Source organism: Centruroides sculpturatus, unplaced genomic scaffold (genome assembly GCF_000671375.1).
Source record: "Centruroides sculpturatus isolate CEXI.00-Female unplaced genomic scaffold, Cexi_2.0 scaffold299, whole genome shotgun sequence".
Taxonomy (NCBI): Eukaryota; Metazoa; Arthropoda; class Arachnida; order Scorpiones; family Buthidae; genus Centruroides; species Centruroides sculpturatus.
The window spans coordinates 350,360-367,522 of NW_019384485.1; the positions used below are offsets into that span (position 1 = coordinate 350,360).

The 17,163-nt window shown below is 26.6% G+C and overlaps 1 protein-coding gene across 1 annotated transcript in view; it reads left to right on the forward strand.

Annotated features, from left to right (window-relative positions):
- The window catches only part of LOC111621569 (ubiquitin carboxyl-terminal hydrolase 48-like), a 75,531-nt gene that overhangs the window by 49,456 nt on the left and 8,912 nt on the right, over nt 1-17,163 (forward strand). The window contains exons 24-30 of the mRNA XM_023363751.1: nt 751-932; nt 1,008-1,035; nt 2,547-2,668; nt 4,556-4,677; nt 4,762-4,949; nt 5,028-5,174; nt 5,260-5,385. Coding sequence (XP_023219519.1) covers nt 751-932; nt 1,008-1,035; nt 2,547-2,668; nt 4,556-4,677; nt 4,762-4,949; nt 5,028-5,174; nt 5,260-5,385 — 915 coding nt within the window. The remainder of the gene's footprint in view (nt 1-750; nt 933-1,007; nt 1,036-2,546; nt 2,669-4,555; nt 4,678-4,761; nt 4,950-5,027; nt 5,175-5,259; nt 5,386-17,163) is intronic.

The window sequence follows — 17,163 nt, forward strand, 5'->3', positions numbered from 1 at the left end:
ATATATAATTATATGTACAGTACCTAATTTATATATAATTTATATAATACTGTCCAGACGATAGAAATCTCTCCGTAGCGTGGCGCTATGGACGGCAGGAAAGTAGTTCGGCTGCCCGATGACGTTTGAGGTGTTTATAGGGAACTTTTACTATTTTTTACGGATACCGGTAGCAATTTTTTCGTAGTTTTATAGGAATCGTAATTATAGGGACCGTAATTATAGGGGGGTCGACTGTACAAGGAAATGAAATATTTGCCTGAAAACATCTATTTAATGACAAAAATTGAAATACAGTAGAGTCCTGCAAACTCAACATAATGTGGACTGAGAAGGTGACAAGTTACCAAAAATGGTGTGCTTTACAGATAGTGATGATGCTAATCTAAATAACAGAATTTTTGTGACGGTATTATATGCACAAATTTATATATGTATTAAATACATACCAATAATGACTATTTCTACTTGTAGTTAAATTTTAATTTTAAAAAACATATTGGTTTAAAGATGATGATGATATAAGATTGAAGGGGCACAATATTGATTTTACTTAATACTTTGATTATCAAGTAAAATCATAATTTTGTTGATATAAAAGTTAAAATATAAATATTATATTTTGTGCCCAAAATTACTTATTTGAATGACAGTTTTTTTGCAGTGTTTTTTGATGCTTTGATAATCATTGTACTTGATCTGTTGCTATAACGTTATTAAATATGATTTAATTCTGTGTTTTTTTCAAAGATTCAAGAAGCAGAAGACAAAGAAACTCGTGACCGGTATCGTTCCCTTGCTGTTGAACAGAAATCTCTTCTTCAGGAGCTATACTTGGATCGCAATAGACCAAACTGGCAAAAGTCAAATCTAGGACAAAAATTTTTTATAGTTTGTCATAACTTTGTTGAACAGTGGAGGAAATTTATCAAGTAGGATACATATATTTTTATAAATATCTATTTGAAATTACTACAAACTCAATTTATTTTTTAAAAAATTTAAAGAGAACCTGTTCGTAAAGAACCAGTAGGGGTGATATGAATGACCTTTGCTTACGAGAATGCGGGTTCTATGTCAGGGTCTGACGAGTATATCGCAAGAGCTGTGTTGGTTCTTTCATGGTTGATATCTGCTTTATGCTCTTTGATCTGGGTTATTAGGGGCGTTTAGTTGATCCTATGTAGATCATGTTTCTATCACACCTGTGATCAATGACAGGGATGGTGTAGACGCCGGGGAGCTTATTTCAGTCTGGGGTGTCCTTTCCATTCCTTAACAAATCAAAAATTGTAGCGCATCTTCTAAATGTAATATGGATATTCTTTTTCTTAACTATCTCCTTGTATAAGGATTTAAGTACTGGATTGTATGTGATAGGGATGTTGCTACTAGGAGTATCGTCGGAGAGTTGGTGACAGTTTGCTTCCTGCTGCATTTTTGCGTTTAGTTTGTATATTAGCCCGTGGTATCCGTGCTGTTTGGCTATATCCTCTATGCATTTCATTTCGGACCAGAGTGCCATTTGGGACGAGAAGTGCGTATGTGCCCTCCTGATCAAGGCTTTGAACGCTGCGACTTTGTATTGTGGAGGGTCACATGACCCTGCTGGTATGTATAAACTATCTGAGGTCGGTTTGCGGTAAATGGCTGTGTGGACGGTTGCACTTTCGATCGTCATGTTAATGTCCAGGAAGTGTGCCTAAGATCCCATTACAGATTTCTCAGAATTATCAAATTTTAGGAATGGCAATTATGTGCAGCATAATTATGCATGAAAATCTCATAATCAGCAGAAAATTACCACCTTATGTGTGTGATTGCAGGTTAAAATAAAGATCCTGTATCAATAGGTTTAAGTAATTTTGAGTTTTCCATTGATTGCACCAATGCAACTCAGAAAAATTGTTCAAAACTCATTGCAACTTCCTTCTATTTCTCTATAGTCATTTCTGGCATGTAAATTGTCTTTAATTTATCACAAAGTATAATGAACACTTTCTGGATTATATTTGAGATAAGGGACTTCTCAAGACAATGTCCATAGTTTAAATCAGAAAAGAACAACTGAAGTCAAACAACTGGAAAAAACAAAACACATATGGATTATAAATTCTGAAAGATATTTCTGATTTTTTAAAAATTAATAATACATTTTTTAGATTTAAATTTTCTGCTAAAATCAGGGCTGTGGAGTCGCGTAAAAATCTACCAACTCCGACTTTTCCTTACCATCCGACTCCGACTCCAGCTAAAACACCAAAACTCCATGACTCCGACTCCGACACCGATTCCACAGCCCTGGCAGGGCTGTGGAATCGGTGTCGTGTAAAAGTCTACTGACTCCGACTCTGACTCCAACTTTTCCTTACCATCCGATCCGACTCTGGCTAAAACACCAAAACTCCACGACTCCGACTCCGACTCCACAGCCCTGGCTAAAATGGAAAAGCTTAAGGGATAACTATACAAGAGAACGGAAAAAGCAGAAAAATCTTCCATTGGGATTGGGGGCAAGAAACACAAACATCTATGTTTATTTCAAGAGGTTGCAGTGTCTAAAAAGGTTTGTCACTAATAAAGAAATGACTACTAATATTGGTGATGATGTAATGGAAACATTGTCAGATAAAAATTTTGATATTACAATAGAACCAGGTAAGAGGAGGCAAGTTGGATTCCCCAAAAATGATTAAATTCAATTGACCAACAATTTTTAGATACTTTAGAAAAGATTTATCATCAACAGCAACATTAGAACAATTAAATGATCAAGATGACAAACTATTTTGTATGTTACTATACAGTCGACCCCCCTATAACATAGAGATACGTTTCATTCTCTAGGAATCCGATTTCTTACGAATCCTTCCAATCACAACCCGACACGTGTCAAGTTTACGGACTACAGCTGTTTGAAAGATTTTCTTCCANTTTGTTGTGATAAATCTTCAGCAATTTTTTCAAAATTTGGTTCCCACTTTGTTAAATAGAGATTATAATTGTATACTGACCTTGAAATTAATGGCTGCAAATTTATAATGTGCAAAACAATACATGAATCTTTCAATTTTTGTAACAAATGTAATGTCTAAATTTGCTAAATATCAATTAATGCGTGCATGCAGTGATACGCATTGCATGGTGGGGGTATGATCAAGGCCTCGTTATTCCTAATACCAGTAGTCCAGTAAAAACACAAAAAGCCCCAATCTTATTGAGCAATAATTATAGAATAGAAAAAAATTGTTTTTATTCTAAAATTAATGCTCGGTTAAACCATAATTTTACTAGACTACAGGTTCACTTGGCACTAATGGCACAGATAGACAGGCAAATCAAGTGGATAAACAAGTTGTTTAGACTGTTAAAAGGGAAATCGATGTTCACACTGGGATATTTTAAAGCAAGTTTTCGTTGTTTCTTGTTTTGTTTCTTGTGTTAATAATTTACAGCAAATTGATTAACTTATGCCATTTTATAATGAAAGTTAGAAGTACCCCTTTGATTTACACTCGTACCCCTAGGGTTGAGAACCACTGCAGTAGATAGTGGTCATACTATGCAGATACTTTACAAAACCACACTACCTGCATATCCATTCAATTGCCACAAGTGTAGTTGTTCCCAAGTATCAGTTAAATTAATATAAATTTCATATAATGTTTACATATATGAATAATAATATATTAAATATATATTATGCTTGACAAACAACTAAATGTATTATTTGAAGGATTGGAACAACATAAATTTGCACTAAAGAAGAATGGTAGCTTGAAAGCACTTACCAATACTGTGAATAAAATCATATATTTACTCTGTTAAAGCATTTTATTAAGTATATTTTGATTGAAAATTTTCAAATTTTGTACATTTTGTATCTGTGGATGTTATAGTAAATAACTGATATTAGACTTTAGATTTTGAACAAATAGCTCATTTTAATATAGTACAAACAGTTTATTTGCAAGAAGTACATTTTTGAAACTTTATATTGTCTTGTGTTTTGAGGCCTCTTAAACAAATCAAATATTTTTAAACAGATGTTTAGTTTGTTTAAAAGATAAGGTTATAATGAGCTATTATTCATGGAATAGGGAGTCTTACATTTAAATTAACACATGGCAATAACATTTAGCGAAGGATGCTAACTTTATGAAATATTCCTTGTTAAGTGTTAGCTACGTTGGAAATAAAATTCCTTGTTCTATGTATACCTTATTTTTCATAAAAACTAAATATTTGGATTTTATCAAAAGGATAATTATGAATGATAATGTTTTAAATATATTACTTGATTTTAATTACTGACAGTTGAATTCAAAGTCAGTTTTTTAATAGAAATTAAGAAAAATATTTAATTTTGAAGACATTTTTGAAGAACTTTATGAAGACATTTCAAAATTACTATAAGATATAGATTTATTATGATCTGAAAAATGAAAGAGAAGAATGATAGTTTAAAGACATCTTTTAAAATTAAATAGTTTAATTAAATTTTAGAACTCTTGGTTTTAATTAATCAGTACAATGTTTTATTTTATTTTTGAAGGTTGGAATTATTGTGGGAACATGAATGGAATATACTAAAAAGGCTTTTTAGAATAGATGTTGAAATAACTGCACAACGAAAAGAAGAACTTAATGGAAATTCCATTCTTGCAACTACTCCTGGTAATTTTATTATTTAAACATTTGATTTATATTGAAAAATATTACCTGTCTAAATTTATGAATATACTTATATTACATTTTTAGAACTGTGTCATTCATGTTATGCAAATAGACTTCAGTTAGAACAGCAGCAGTTACTGGATTTTACAAATGCAAAAATTTATGTCCGGCGGGTGTCAAAACTTGAAGAGGCAGAAATAAATGAACTCTTGGATAATAACTGTAATCCAGATAATAATGATCATAGAAATAATGATAGTGAGTTTGTACAAGTAAGCAAAATCAAAAAGGATATTAATTTAAGACTTATAATATGATAACATTTATAAAATATTGTCTTACTTATTCAGAATGTTAAAAAGAAGAAAACAGGTAATGAGACTGAAGCAGTTACTGCTGATTGGCAACCAAGAAGAAGCAACAGACGCAGAAAGTTGAGAGGAGAAAAAGAAATTATTGTATCTTCCAATCAAACTTTGAGAGATTTAAAATTAGAGGTGTGATTTTATAAGTTAAGTAAATATTGTAGCAGGTTAAAAAGTGTATGAAAATATTTTTATTTATTTTTGTTATTTTTCTTAGATAATGAAAGTATTTTCAGTAGCACCATATGATCAACATTTAACACTAAATGGACGTCCATTATTAAATAATCAAGCCACTCTAACTGATTTATGTGTATTTCCTGAAAGTTTGATATTATTAAGGGTATGTAATGAATGATGATGATACAAAATTTTAATGATGATTAATAATAAATTTATTTTAAGATATGTTTTTCATATCATTATAAAATTATACAAAGTGATCAAATAAAAGGAAAATTTATGAAAAGTAATGAGAAATTTGCCAATGTTTTGAGTCAGAAAAGTGTGGCTGTTCACATTGTTGTCAAACTCCTTGTGGTACTTCTCATAAGTTTTACTTTCATTTGATCACAAATCATTCAGTGTTACTTGAATTATCTAAATGCTGAGTTTTATGTTTTTTTTAGTGTTTTCTTTCTATTTTAATCTGTACTTTATATATTGGGTTATTGTAATTAAAGTAATAATGCTATTCAATGCTGTCTGTTTAGCAATCAAAATGCAACCAAATATAGTAGTATAATGGCCATTTCAAGACTTTCAGAACATTCTGTAAAAAACAAAATTAGTATCAAAACATAATACAGCATTTTTGACATTGTAAGAAGTTAACATTTTATTTATGTAAAATAGTCATTCAGTACAGAGGATACTGCTTTAATTTGGTTTATGTTCTGAAGGTGTAAAGCCTGAAGGCTATGAACAGTGTATTCAACAGTCACCCATAATTGATTATCTACAGTTCTTCTCAAAGTGTAGTATGATACTGTCTTTCAAAGCTGCCAAATTTGCAACATATCCTTAATAAAATACACTTTTCACTTGCCCCACAATAAAACTTTTTTTTTTTTTTTTGCAGTACCAAAATTGCCATAGTTGGTGAGTTTAGCAGTAATATTTTTTACAGAATATCTTCTGCATGTCCTGAAATGTCACTAACCAATTTAGTTGCACTTGGACTGTTAGATATCTATTCAGATAGAATGAATAGGGGTACTTTAATTACAGTTACACTGTATTTTTTTTTAATGTATTTTATATATTTTTTAAAAATTTGAATAACAATCCCTTTGAAATGCTTTATTAATTATTTAAATATGATAAGAATGCACTAAAAGTTTTACTGAATTTATATTGTGTTAGAATTCTTATTCTGTTTATATGAAAATTTCATGTTTAGTTAAATTGTGTTTTAATTTTTTTAATACAATATATGATTAGGCAATATCTACAATTCTAATAGATTTCTCTTAATATATTTCTCTAATATATTTCTCTTAATTTCTATATAATTTCTCTTTGTATATTGCCCAATACTGAATCAACACACAGTAAATCAAAGTTACATAACAAGATACAAAATAAAATTAAGTTTTTTTAAAAACATATATATGCAGATAAAGTGGATTATTAATATTAGAATGGTTTTATGACTGTTTAGTTGCAAAGATGTCTTGTCAAAACTGATAGGGACAATGTAAAATTCCGTACAATTCATTTATTCCAGATGGAATGAATGATCCTGAAATGTGTCTATGAACAGGGCTATTCAACAGCAATATATGAAATAAAGGTGTTTGACAAGGCAAGTGTTGTTTTGGACTAATCAGATCTCATAGGAAACTCAATAAATTAAATAATACAATGCATTTTCAGGATTGACTAATTATAAATATAGTGCTTAAGTCTTATGTCACATTCCTGTTTGCCTTATATTTGACAAATATTGAACTTTGATATCTTGAAGAACATAAAATATTTGACATTTTTGAGAATTCATATTTTTCTGGTAACTTACTGGTGGTCCTCTTTCTACTGACTATTTATTTTTTGATAAAATGTCTGCTTTCATTTGAACATTTTATGTTAGTGGGTAAGTCAGTGACCACTGTAGCTTTATGTTAACTGGTAATTTTATATTTAAAATGAAATATATTACTTTATTTCTTTTTAGAAAGTTAACAAGTATTTAAATAGATAATCAGATATTCAATCTATAATTCTTACAAATCCCATTGTTAGTGTTGCATCTTTAACAAAAAGCATTATCATATTAACTAAAGGTGTTTTCTAAAATAATTTTGTTAGAACAAAGTTATCACATATTGTATTCAATATAGTGGACCTCCCACTTACCAGTATCTCCTGTGCCATCTCCATTGTTTATATCATTAATGCTATCTATTGAAATTATTTTTTTTATTTAAATATCTCTACCTGTTTTAAAACGGAACAGATAATGATATGTTAAAAGAAAACAGGATGCAATAGAAAGTGTTATTAATATATATTATGGAGATAATTTATAATACATTGTTAACTAAATGGTTCACTGTGTCAAATACAATATGGGATATTTTTCAAGTTATAATACAGGATTGGGGATATTTTTAGAGAAACAATTGGTATTGTATTCTTTACAGTTTATATAAGGATTCTTTTCATTTTTTCAAAATTTTTTTTATTTTAATTAAAAAATTCATCCAAACAACAAGACTTGTTTGATATAACTATTACAGGATCAAATATTATTAACTAAAAATTAATAGAACTGGAATATCTGTATAATAAATAATAAACATCTTTAATTTTTTATCATATTTTCTATGTTATGAACTAATACTTTCAATATATCTTAATCTTATTTCAATAATCTTATTTTGTTACATCTTACTAAAATTATTTTCCTATTATAATAAATTCTAAGTTTTAAATTTTTCTGTCAATTATTTAATAAATACTTTTTCATTTAATTAAACTTAGTTTATTTTTTATAATTCTGTTCAACTTATATTCATTATTCTTATTTGAAGTATTGATTAAAATAAAAGTTTTTTCTGCTTTTCGTCAGTTAGATATTGGCTTCTTATATTCTAAATTATTTCAACAGCAGGAACTTTTATTTGTCAAACTATAAACCAATCACATACCTCAGGCTTAGAACAATGACCCTTTTATTATATTTCTTATATCAATAATACTGATATGCATTCAGGTTTTCTGAACTCCCCCTCAGTCACTGTAAAAAATGATTTTTTTCATGGTAATGTTTAACAAATTTTTTTTTTACAAATTCATTATTTTGCTCTTGAAATCTTTGTATCAAAGACATTACATTTTATCAATTTTTAAAAATTTTGAAAGTTATTAATTTTTATATTTAATTAAACTATTAAATGCTCTTGCAAAGTAAAACTTAAAATTTTCTTTTTATTCTATACTTTCTCATATAGACTTCATATAAATTATTTCAGAAGTTGAAAGTTATTTATTTAATGATTTTTAATATTAGGAAGAACATATTTCAGATTATTCTTGAATTACTTTTTTAATACTGAGATTCCTTCTGATGACATGGAAGGGTCAATGAAAAAAAAAGATTTGTGTGTTCATTTATGCCTATGATTCTAGAAGATATTGAATAATATCAGGATGAGTAGCATTGTTAGTTTGAATTTCTTCAGTATATCATCATTAAATTATCTTTGGAGGATTTTAGGATAATGAATGATATACAACATGAAGTAGTTTTAGAGTATGATTGTAATCTTTTTCACACACAATACCATGAGAAATTTTTCCAACGTATCATTTCTCCTATTTGAGTATTATTATTTGAATAAATTGACATTCATTTAAAACACGTTACTATTTAATGTATAATAAAACAAATGGATATTATAAATAGAAAAAAATATTATTTTAAGTCACAGATAAACATGCTATACATTTAGAATTGCTTAATTGCAGCTTTTCTTTATTATGTAATGGTTGATTAACTTTTGAAAATTACTCATTCTTAATTAATAACCTGTTTGCATTTGGAGACAGAGACATTTTTAACATATAAAGAATGACTTCAAGAAGATTGTTTTGTTTAACTTTCCTTCAATTATATAATCATATAGATTGATGGATGATGATTTAATGTATTATGTGAATATAAATGTCAACTAGCAATATTATTGTCCTACGTATAAATTGGATTTATTGTGATGCACTCATCCTTCTATATTAATCTTAGTTGTTCTTCCTGCTCTGTCATGAAGAACAATTATTAATTTCTATAGCCGCAAGTTTTCATTAATGATATTGGTAATGTTATCAATATGACAGATTTTTCAGACTTATTTTTGCTTAAATTGTAAATTTTCTCTTTTTGTAGTGTATAATGAATAATATATACCAAAATTTAATTTTGTAATTTATGATTATTTTAATACTTCTTACTTTTAAGTTAGTTTTATTATAAAAAATACACTTTATTTGTTGCATAAAAATTAAACTGATATAATTTGAATAATAAATAATTTTCATGTAGATGACAAAAACAAATAATAATAATTGTTGTGTAAACTACAATATTAACTTTTCTATTTTAGTTACTATAATATTATGATTTAAAATCATAATATAGTATAGTAGAATAGCATAACTTGTTAAACAATTAAACTTGTTAAAGTTCAAACAAATAAGACTTTATGTAAAAATCATGAATTAATAACAGATAATCATTATGAAATTTCATTTTATTTTAGATAGCCTATCTTATTATGCTGCTTAAATTATAATAATTGTCAAGAATTAAAAAAGGGAGGCAATTACTAATTCTTAGAAATTTGAATTACTGATTTTCTAAGAATTAATAGTTCAGTTTTATGAAAATTTCTACTAACAGAATTTGAAAACCAATAATTTAATTTATTTAATCAGTTGTAACTTTGAAATTGTTTGTCATTCCTCTACAATCTTCTGGTACTATAATTTAATTTTCCTTGGATCTTTCTTTTCTCTGATTTCTTCCTTTTCTTCTCATTTCAGGTTAGCTTTTCATCTGCATCTTCTGATTTACTATATTTCAAGCTCTGACATTTTCTGAGATTAATTTTTCAATCATTTCTGAAAAGATTTTTGGCATTTGGCAACATTTGTATTTGTAATTCTATTTGTAGAGATGAGATTAATGTAGAGATTAATTTTTCTGATTTAAATTATCATAATGGCTCATTGGTGATATTTGTTCATGAATTCTTTCAAATTCATATTGTTTGTTAATTAATTAATTTATTAATGTTTTAGAATAAGAGAATTTAACCTTACAATATTTTTGAAAAAATAAGTAAATATTGATTAAATTTTTTCATTCAATAGATTCAGTTTAGGTAGATTAATAGATTCACTATTTTTGTATAAAAGAGAAGTTTTGATATTGTAGAGTAGTTCCAACCATTTTGGACTCATGCACATCTGAACAATTATGCAAAGGTTGCAGCACATTTTAATAATAAATATGTAAAGACCATCTAACAGATTGCTTGCAGAACTCTACGATATCTTCTCTATGAAAGCTAATTGGTACTAACTTCTGAAATATAGTTGATAATTGTTTGTCATCAATGATTAGAAATACATTTTGTTATTTTTGACAAATGTAAATGTTGTGTTTAAGTTTTCAATTCATGTTGCACATAGAAAAGCTTTATGGCACATAACTAGCATATATGAAAGTTATGTGCTTTATGGCACATAACTTTCATATATGCTAGTTATGTGCCATATACTTTATATGTTATGTACCATATAGCTTTTTATATTTTATTTTCATAAAATTCTGAAAATTTTTGTAATAGAGAACAGCATTTATTTTTCTTTACATTCCAATTTTTGTAGTTGTTAGACATGTTTCTGAGGATAGACAAAACCAAATACGTTAGAATACATTATTTTTGTTTATTTACTTCAAATAAAGCACATTTCAATATTTTTACAGAATAATCAATTCATATAAAGTTTAAACTTAAATTTTACTAATTACAGAGCATTTTTTAATTTCATTTTTAATATTGTGATTACTTTTATTAATGATGTTATATATGAAGGAAGGAAACTTTCTAATAATTTTTCAAAACAATTTTAATTTTGAAATATCAAAGTTGTTTGAATAATAATAGGATTTATTCTAACAGCCTCCTATTGATCTGTGAAGTTAATGAATTTATTTTTATCTCACTTTCTTCATATTAAAGAGTACATTATGATTTTTTAATTGTCAATTATTGATGACTTTCTTCTAAAGAATTTTATGCTATAAATATATATAATATTTTATTAGTATTTTCCATTTATTGTACTGTTCATGCAGTAGTAACCACTGAACTTAGACCAGGCTGCAGTTAACATTCCATCCAATAGATAGGTTTAAAAAAAGTAGCTTTGAATCATTGCATGAATATTTTACATAATTTAAAACAAATATACAGTAATTAATCTCTATTTCCCCATCCTGCTGGGAAATGCAGGTTCTGTTTGGATATAGCTTTGCTATAGACAAAAGTAAACACTGTTGTAGAATGTTAATGTAATGCTCTGAAGCAAGTGTTCCATCAACAAATGTCAACTGACCCAGTTGTTTCAGAAATATGTAAAACATTCATGCAATGAATCAAAGATACTTTTTTTAAAACCTATCTATTGGATGGAATGTTAACTACAGCCTGGTCTAAGTTCAGTGGTGACTACTGTATTACATTATTGGAACATATTTATTTATGTATATTATAAATGGATAAAACAGAAGTTTTTCACTTAGACTGTACATATTCACTCACTACCTCTAAGTCACTACAGAAATATTTTACATACAGTTATGATGGTGGTGTACAATAATATTACAATAATGTCTGATAATGATATGATAAATGATAATGTCTGAATTATTGTAATGGTGGATAAATAAAGTTAGTAATTAATGTTGATAGGAATATTTTTGTTTTCTCTGATGATATAAATTTTTTTGAAAGTATTTTTAAGTATAGTTTTAAAATATTGCTTTGTGGAGTTTCAAGAAGTTTATATTATTAATATACAAGAATTATGAGCAAAATAAATTCATATTTGTCCTTAGATGACAAATTTGAATTGATCTTGATTATTAATTAGAACTTTTATAAATTAGTGAGGTCTCACTTCATTAATTGCAATGTGTCACTCAGATGATTGTATGGTAAAGTTATCTACTACTGTTTGAGGTTTGAGATTCAATAATTTTAATGTAATGGGTCCTGTACCTTTGTACCTATTGCACCTACTTAATTATAACATTAATTACATGTATAATAAAACTGATGCATCTCAATTTAGTTTTGTTAAATTGGATGAAATTGAACCAAAAGTTAATAATTTAGAATTTGTTGGAAAGTGTCAACTGTAATTCCCAATTTGTTTAAATAAGTAAATTGCTGTTATTCCTGAATAAGGTAAATTATTTGATAAGGTAGCCTGTTTGTTTTTATACTAAATTGCTTTATGATGGACACACTACAACAAAATAAGGTTCACCATATGATAAATATTCGGTTTATGATGGACTTATTATGATTACCGTTTACCAGACTATGTGGCTGAACATGGTGGTTAGATAAATCAGCTTTGTGCAACTATTTATCATTTGAAATATTTTCATAGAAAGTAAAGAAAATTACCCCATTGGCATTTTTTAAATCATATTTTAATATTTATTTACTTAATATTCTACATAAAACTAATGTGTTCATTGTAAAACTGACCCTTTTAGAGAGGAAAATAGCTTAATTTAATTGCAGATATCTCAAGTTTTGAGGTCTTGTAATGAATGAAGATATAAAAATAGTGTTTCTACACACATCTATGTGTATGTATGATAATATAATATATTATCATACATACAGTAAAGTAAAACTATATTTTTTTCTTTTTATCTTGAATAATGTATTTATCCTATCTTAATTTTTTGAGTTACTACATTATAGATAATGTTAATTTATTGATAAAACTTTACTTTAAACAAAATTAAAAGATTTAATAAAGTAATTAATTAAGAAAACATGAAAGATTAAAAAAAATACATGGATTACACACAAGTAATTATTAAAGATTTTTGCATCACAATCAATGAAGGATCTTAAGTAGTGAATTTCATGACTTTAAAGCCTGATAATACTACAAAATTATGACACATTAATAGAAATACCATAAATCATGTGATTTTGTAAATGTGTCAATAGAATTCAATATTGTTATTGAATTATTAGATTAGAAATTTTTCCTGTATTATATTTTGAATTATGATTAATAATTCAAATGTTTTAGAGAGCATTCAGAGTTTCTCTATACATTTTTTATCATCAATTTTATTTATACAAACAATAATATTTTATTGTTGTTTGATTTTATTATTCTTGTGTAATTTGTTAATTTTTTCAAATGCTTCCTTTGGATTTTCACACCAATATAAGAAACAAAACATATTTTATTCTTTTTATTTTTCTGAAAAGTTATATCTAAAGAGTTTAAATAGTTTTTGAATTTATTAAACAAATTTTTATTAGAATTTATAATTATTTATTTATTTATCATACAATTAAGAAAATGTCTGCAGGCAGTTAATTTCTACATTTCTTTTGACAATTATAACCACATTAAAAACTTAAAAGAGGGAGGAAATTAAACTAATGATAAAATTTTAACTTGTAATTAAATATGATTATTTATAAATAGATTTGCTTTCTGGAATAGAAATATTTGAATATTTATTTTTCAAGTAACAAATTTCCAACAGTTTATAAATTTTCAAATTGTCAACTTCAGTGCATTTTTTTCCTATCATGAGAACATGGCATGTTGCATGTGTGAATGTGTCTACATGTTCCTTTATATGGGTAACAGCACTAATAATGTAAACTATCAGTTTATCTTGTGTATCTGCCTTCATTACACTTCACTCTTCATCAAACACCATAAACAGAAATCTTAACAGGGTTAGATGGTGATCTTGGTGGCCAGATATTGTCACCAGCAAGACCAGTCCACTGATTAAGGAAAATGCAATCAAGATGTTGCTTCACATTTCTGGTAAAATCTTGGAAAGCTTTCAGGATAGAGCATATGTTTATATAAACTTTTTTGTTAACATAACCTGTCCTTTTATCTCTGGAATAGTGATATTTTCTGCTAGGACACCCTATATAGTTACAGAAATAAACTTCATAATGTTCATTTTATAACTACATAGACATAATGATGATTTATTGAGAGGTTGAAAGTACTTGTCAAATAAACATTTGTATTAGTAATCAAGGTTTGTTTTCAATTACTAAAATTTCTCTTATTAATTTCTGTTCTGTTCCATACATTCTATTCTATTTCTCCTCCTATCTTAATAGAGATAGCCTTAGATAAAGAAAAATAAATTATTTGGAAGGATGTGGCTTTATTGGAAGAAATAAGAGATGAGTAGAACAATGTGATGGCAGAAAAATTATGGATTTGGAAAAAAGTCGGGATATGGAAGTGATCAACATTAGAGATGGGGGATACATTATCAGTGGCTTGGAAGTGGGTGGTCAAGAAAAGGAGAAAGTTAAAAAAAAGAAGAAAAAAATCTTTAAATGAAAAATCTGCTTAACAGTTTGAAAATTTTTAAGAAACAAATAATAGAATTTAAAAGCTGGAAAATACAGTAGAATTCCTCAAGCACATGTTTTAAAACTAAAAGTTGTGGCTAAGAAGAAGCTCATGAAGGTGAGGCTTGAAAGTATTTGGACATTAGAGAGAACGAATAGTTTTTCAGGTTGGTCTCAAAAAAAGTAGTATGTTAGTTTAACTTTTGTCTGTTACTTCTATCCCATTTTGTTTCCTAATATTATGAATTCTGTTTCTTTTATATAAAAATTTTTTATGTAATTCTATCTACTATGTTAACAACAATTTGAGATTTTTCATTTAATAAATAGTTTCTAATCTTTTCCCACAAAAATAAATTTTGACACACAAACAAAATAGAATAGGTGGCTTGACTGCTACTTTTTTACTTATAACATTAGGTATCACATCAACAAACTGTATCTATTGAATACTTGACATCCTATGAATTTTAGATGTGTTCCTTTTTGTGGTCCGATGCCTTTGCAAGTTTGCTTGGTTTAATTAAAGTTAGTTTACATCAATGTTTTTCCTTTTTCTTGCTTAAAAAAAATAGTTAATCGGAATCTAGATTTTTGATTAAATTGCATTTTTTTGCATATTTATCTTATTTAAAGTGTTAAAATTAATCATTTTTTACTTTATAAATACAGTTCAGTGACCAATGTATATGAGTAATAAAGTTATTAGTTTTCTAATTTAGAAATTAAGTACAAGTTTAGTTAAAATGTTAAATGTTGCAACTATACACATTTAAACATTTTCTATTATCATTATTTACTATTAGATATTCTGTATAGTAATATAATATAACAATTATGTATTATAAAAAGATAATTTTATATTCTTATAAATACATTTAATTTTCTAATGTAGTTAAGAAAAAAAGAGTATTAAAATAATGCACCTTGTTCCAAGTATTAAATAACACTAAAAATAAATCAACTGTTTTTTGGGATTAAGATAAAAGTGAACAAACAAAATTGCATATTGAATTAATTGATGATAATTTATGATTATTTTAATTTTATAGTTTCTAATATTGTTTGTTTGAATTAATCACAAGAATGTCAAGCAATTAAAAATTGAAAATCTTTTTTGAAAATTGAATAAAGTCATGATGAATGAAAATGTTTAGATAAATGTTAAATTTAAAAAAAATTCAATAAAGCATTTATACAATAATTTTTTAAATACATTAGTTAAAAAAAAGATCTTAGGTACTTGTAAGAAATTTATCCATAACCCCTGAGTTTGAGAAATGAACATCATTTATAATGTGATTCTCATACTTTTCTAAGACTAGATTATCAGATGTATTAAGCAATCAAGTTAAATTTGAATATGAAACCTTGTTATTATACTAATTAATAAACAGAATTGCTGTTGTTTTATGTTTGATCCATATATCTATGCATTTTTACATACCTTTTCTTGACTATGAATATAATTAAGGAAGATATTTGGCTTTCAAGAAAGCAGAAAAATATAGATATTAAGAATCTTTGAAGAGGTAAATTTAATAATATAGTAAGTACCATTTATTGCAATCATGGATATTGTTATCGCATTTAATATTATAATTAGCAAGTCTCAAAATATATAATCTAAAATATACTAAAAAATTTTTGCTTACTATAATCAGAATTCAGTTATTGTTATCATTATTTTTGGGTAAATGAACATGTTTAAGTTGTCTTTTTATATTATCAGCTTAAATTTACTGAAGAAACTGATTAACACTGACATAACTCCTTCTAGTAACTCATATAAATCGGCACACACTTCAATATGTTGTAAGTTTCAATTAGTGTCTAAGTTATTGAGGTGTGTGCTGATTACATAAAATTACTAGGAGTTATCAACTTCAATATATGGTAGATAACATACAATTATTTTAAGATATCATCAGTTTTAACTAGTGCTTTAAATTTTAATTGTTATTTATTTGCAATGTTATAAATTGTTTCCATTTCTTACTTCAACATCTTTTGAAATTTCCAATTTATCATCTTTTAACACAATATGTGTTCTCAAGTTCCCCAAAAGGAGGAAGATTGAAATCCATTACCTTTTCTAGATGTTTTCTACTGAGTTTATATTTTGGAAGAATAAAATAGCTTATTGAATTTGTATTTGAAGCAGGTATAGAGTTTAGGTTTTTTTTTATAATATGTTACACTATAATATATATATTTTTTGGGATTCAACTTTTATAAAACTTTATATTTTTAATTGAAAAGATATTATAATAAATAAAAATAACATTTGTAATAAAAATAAAAATATAAAAATTAATATTTGTTTAAAATAATTCTCCACTTAACTTTAATTAATCAACAATTTATTTCTATTTCAACAATAAATACAGAATAATAATTAGAAATTTAAATGTCTAATTATCTAAGTTATATTCAAATGAAATACTTTTGAAATCTTT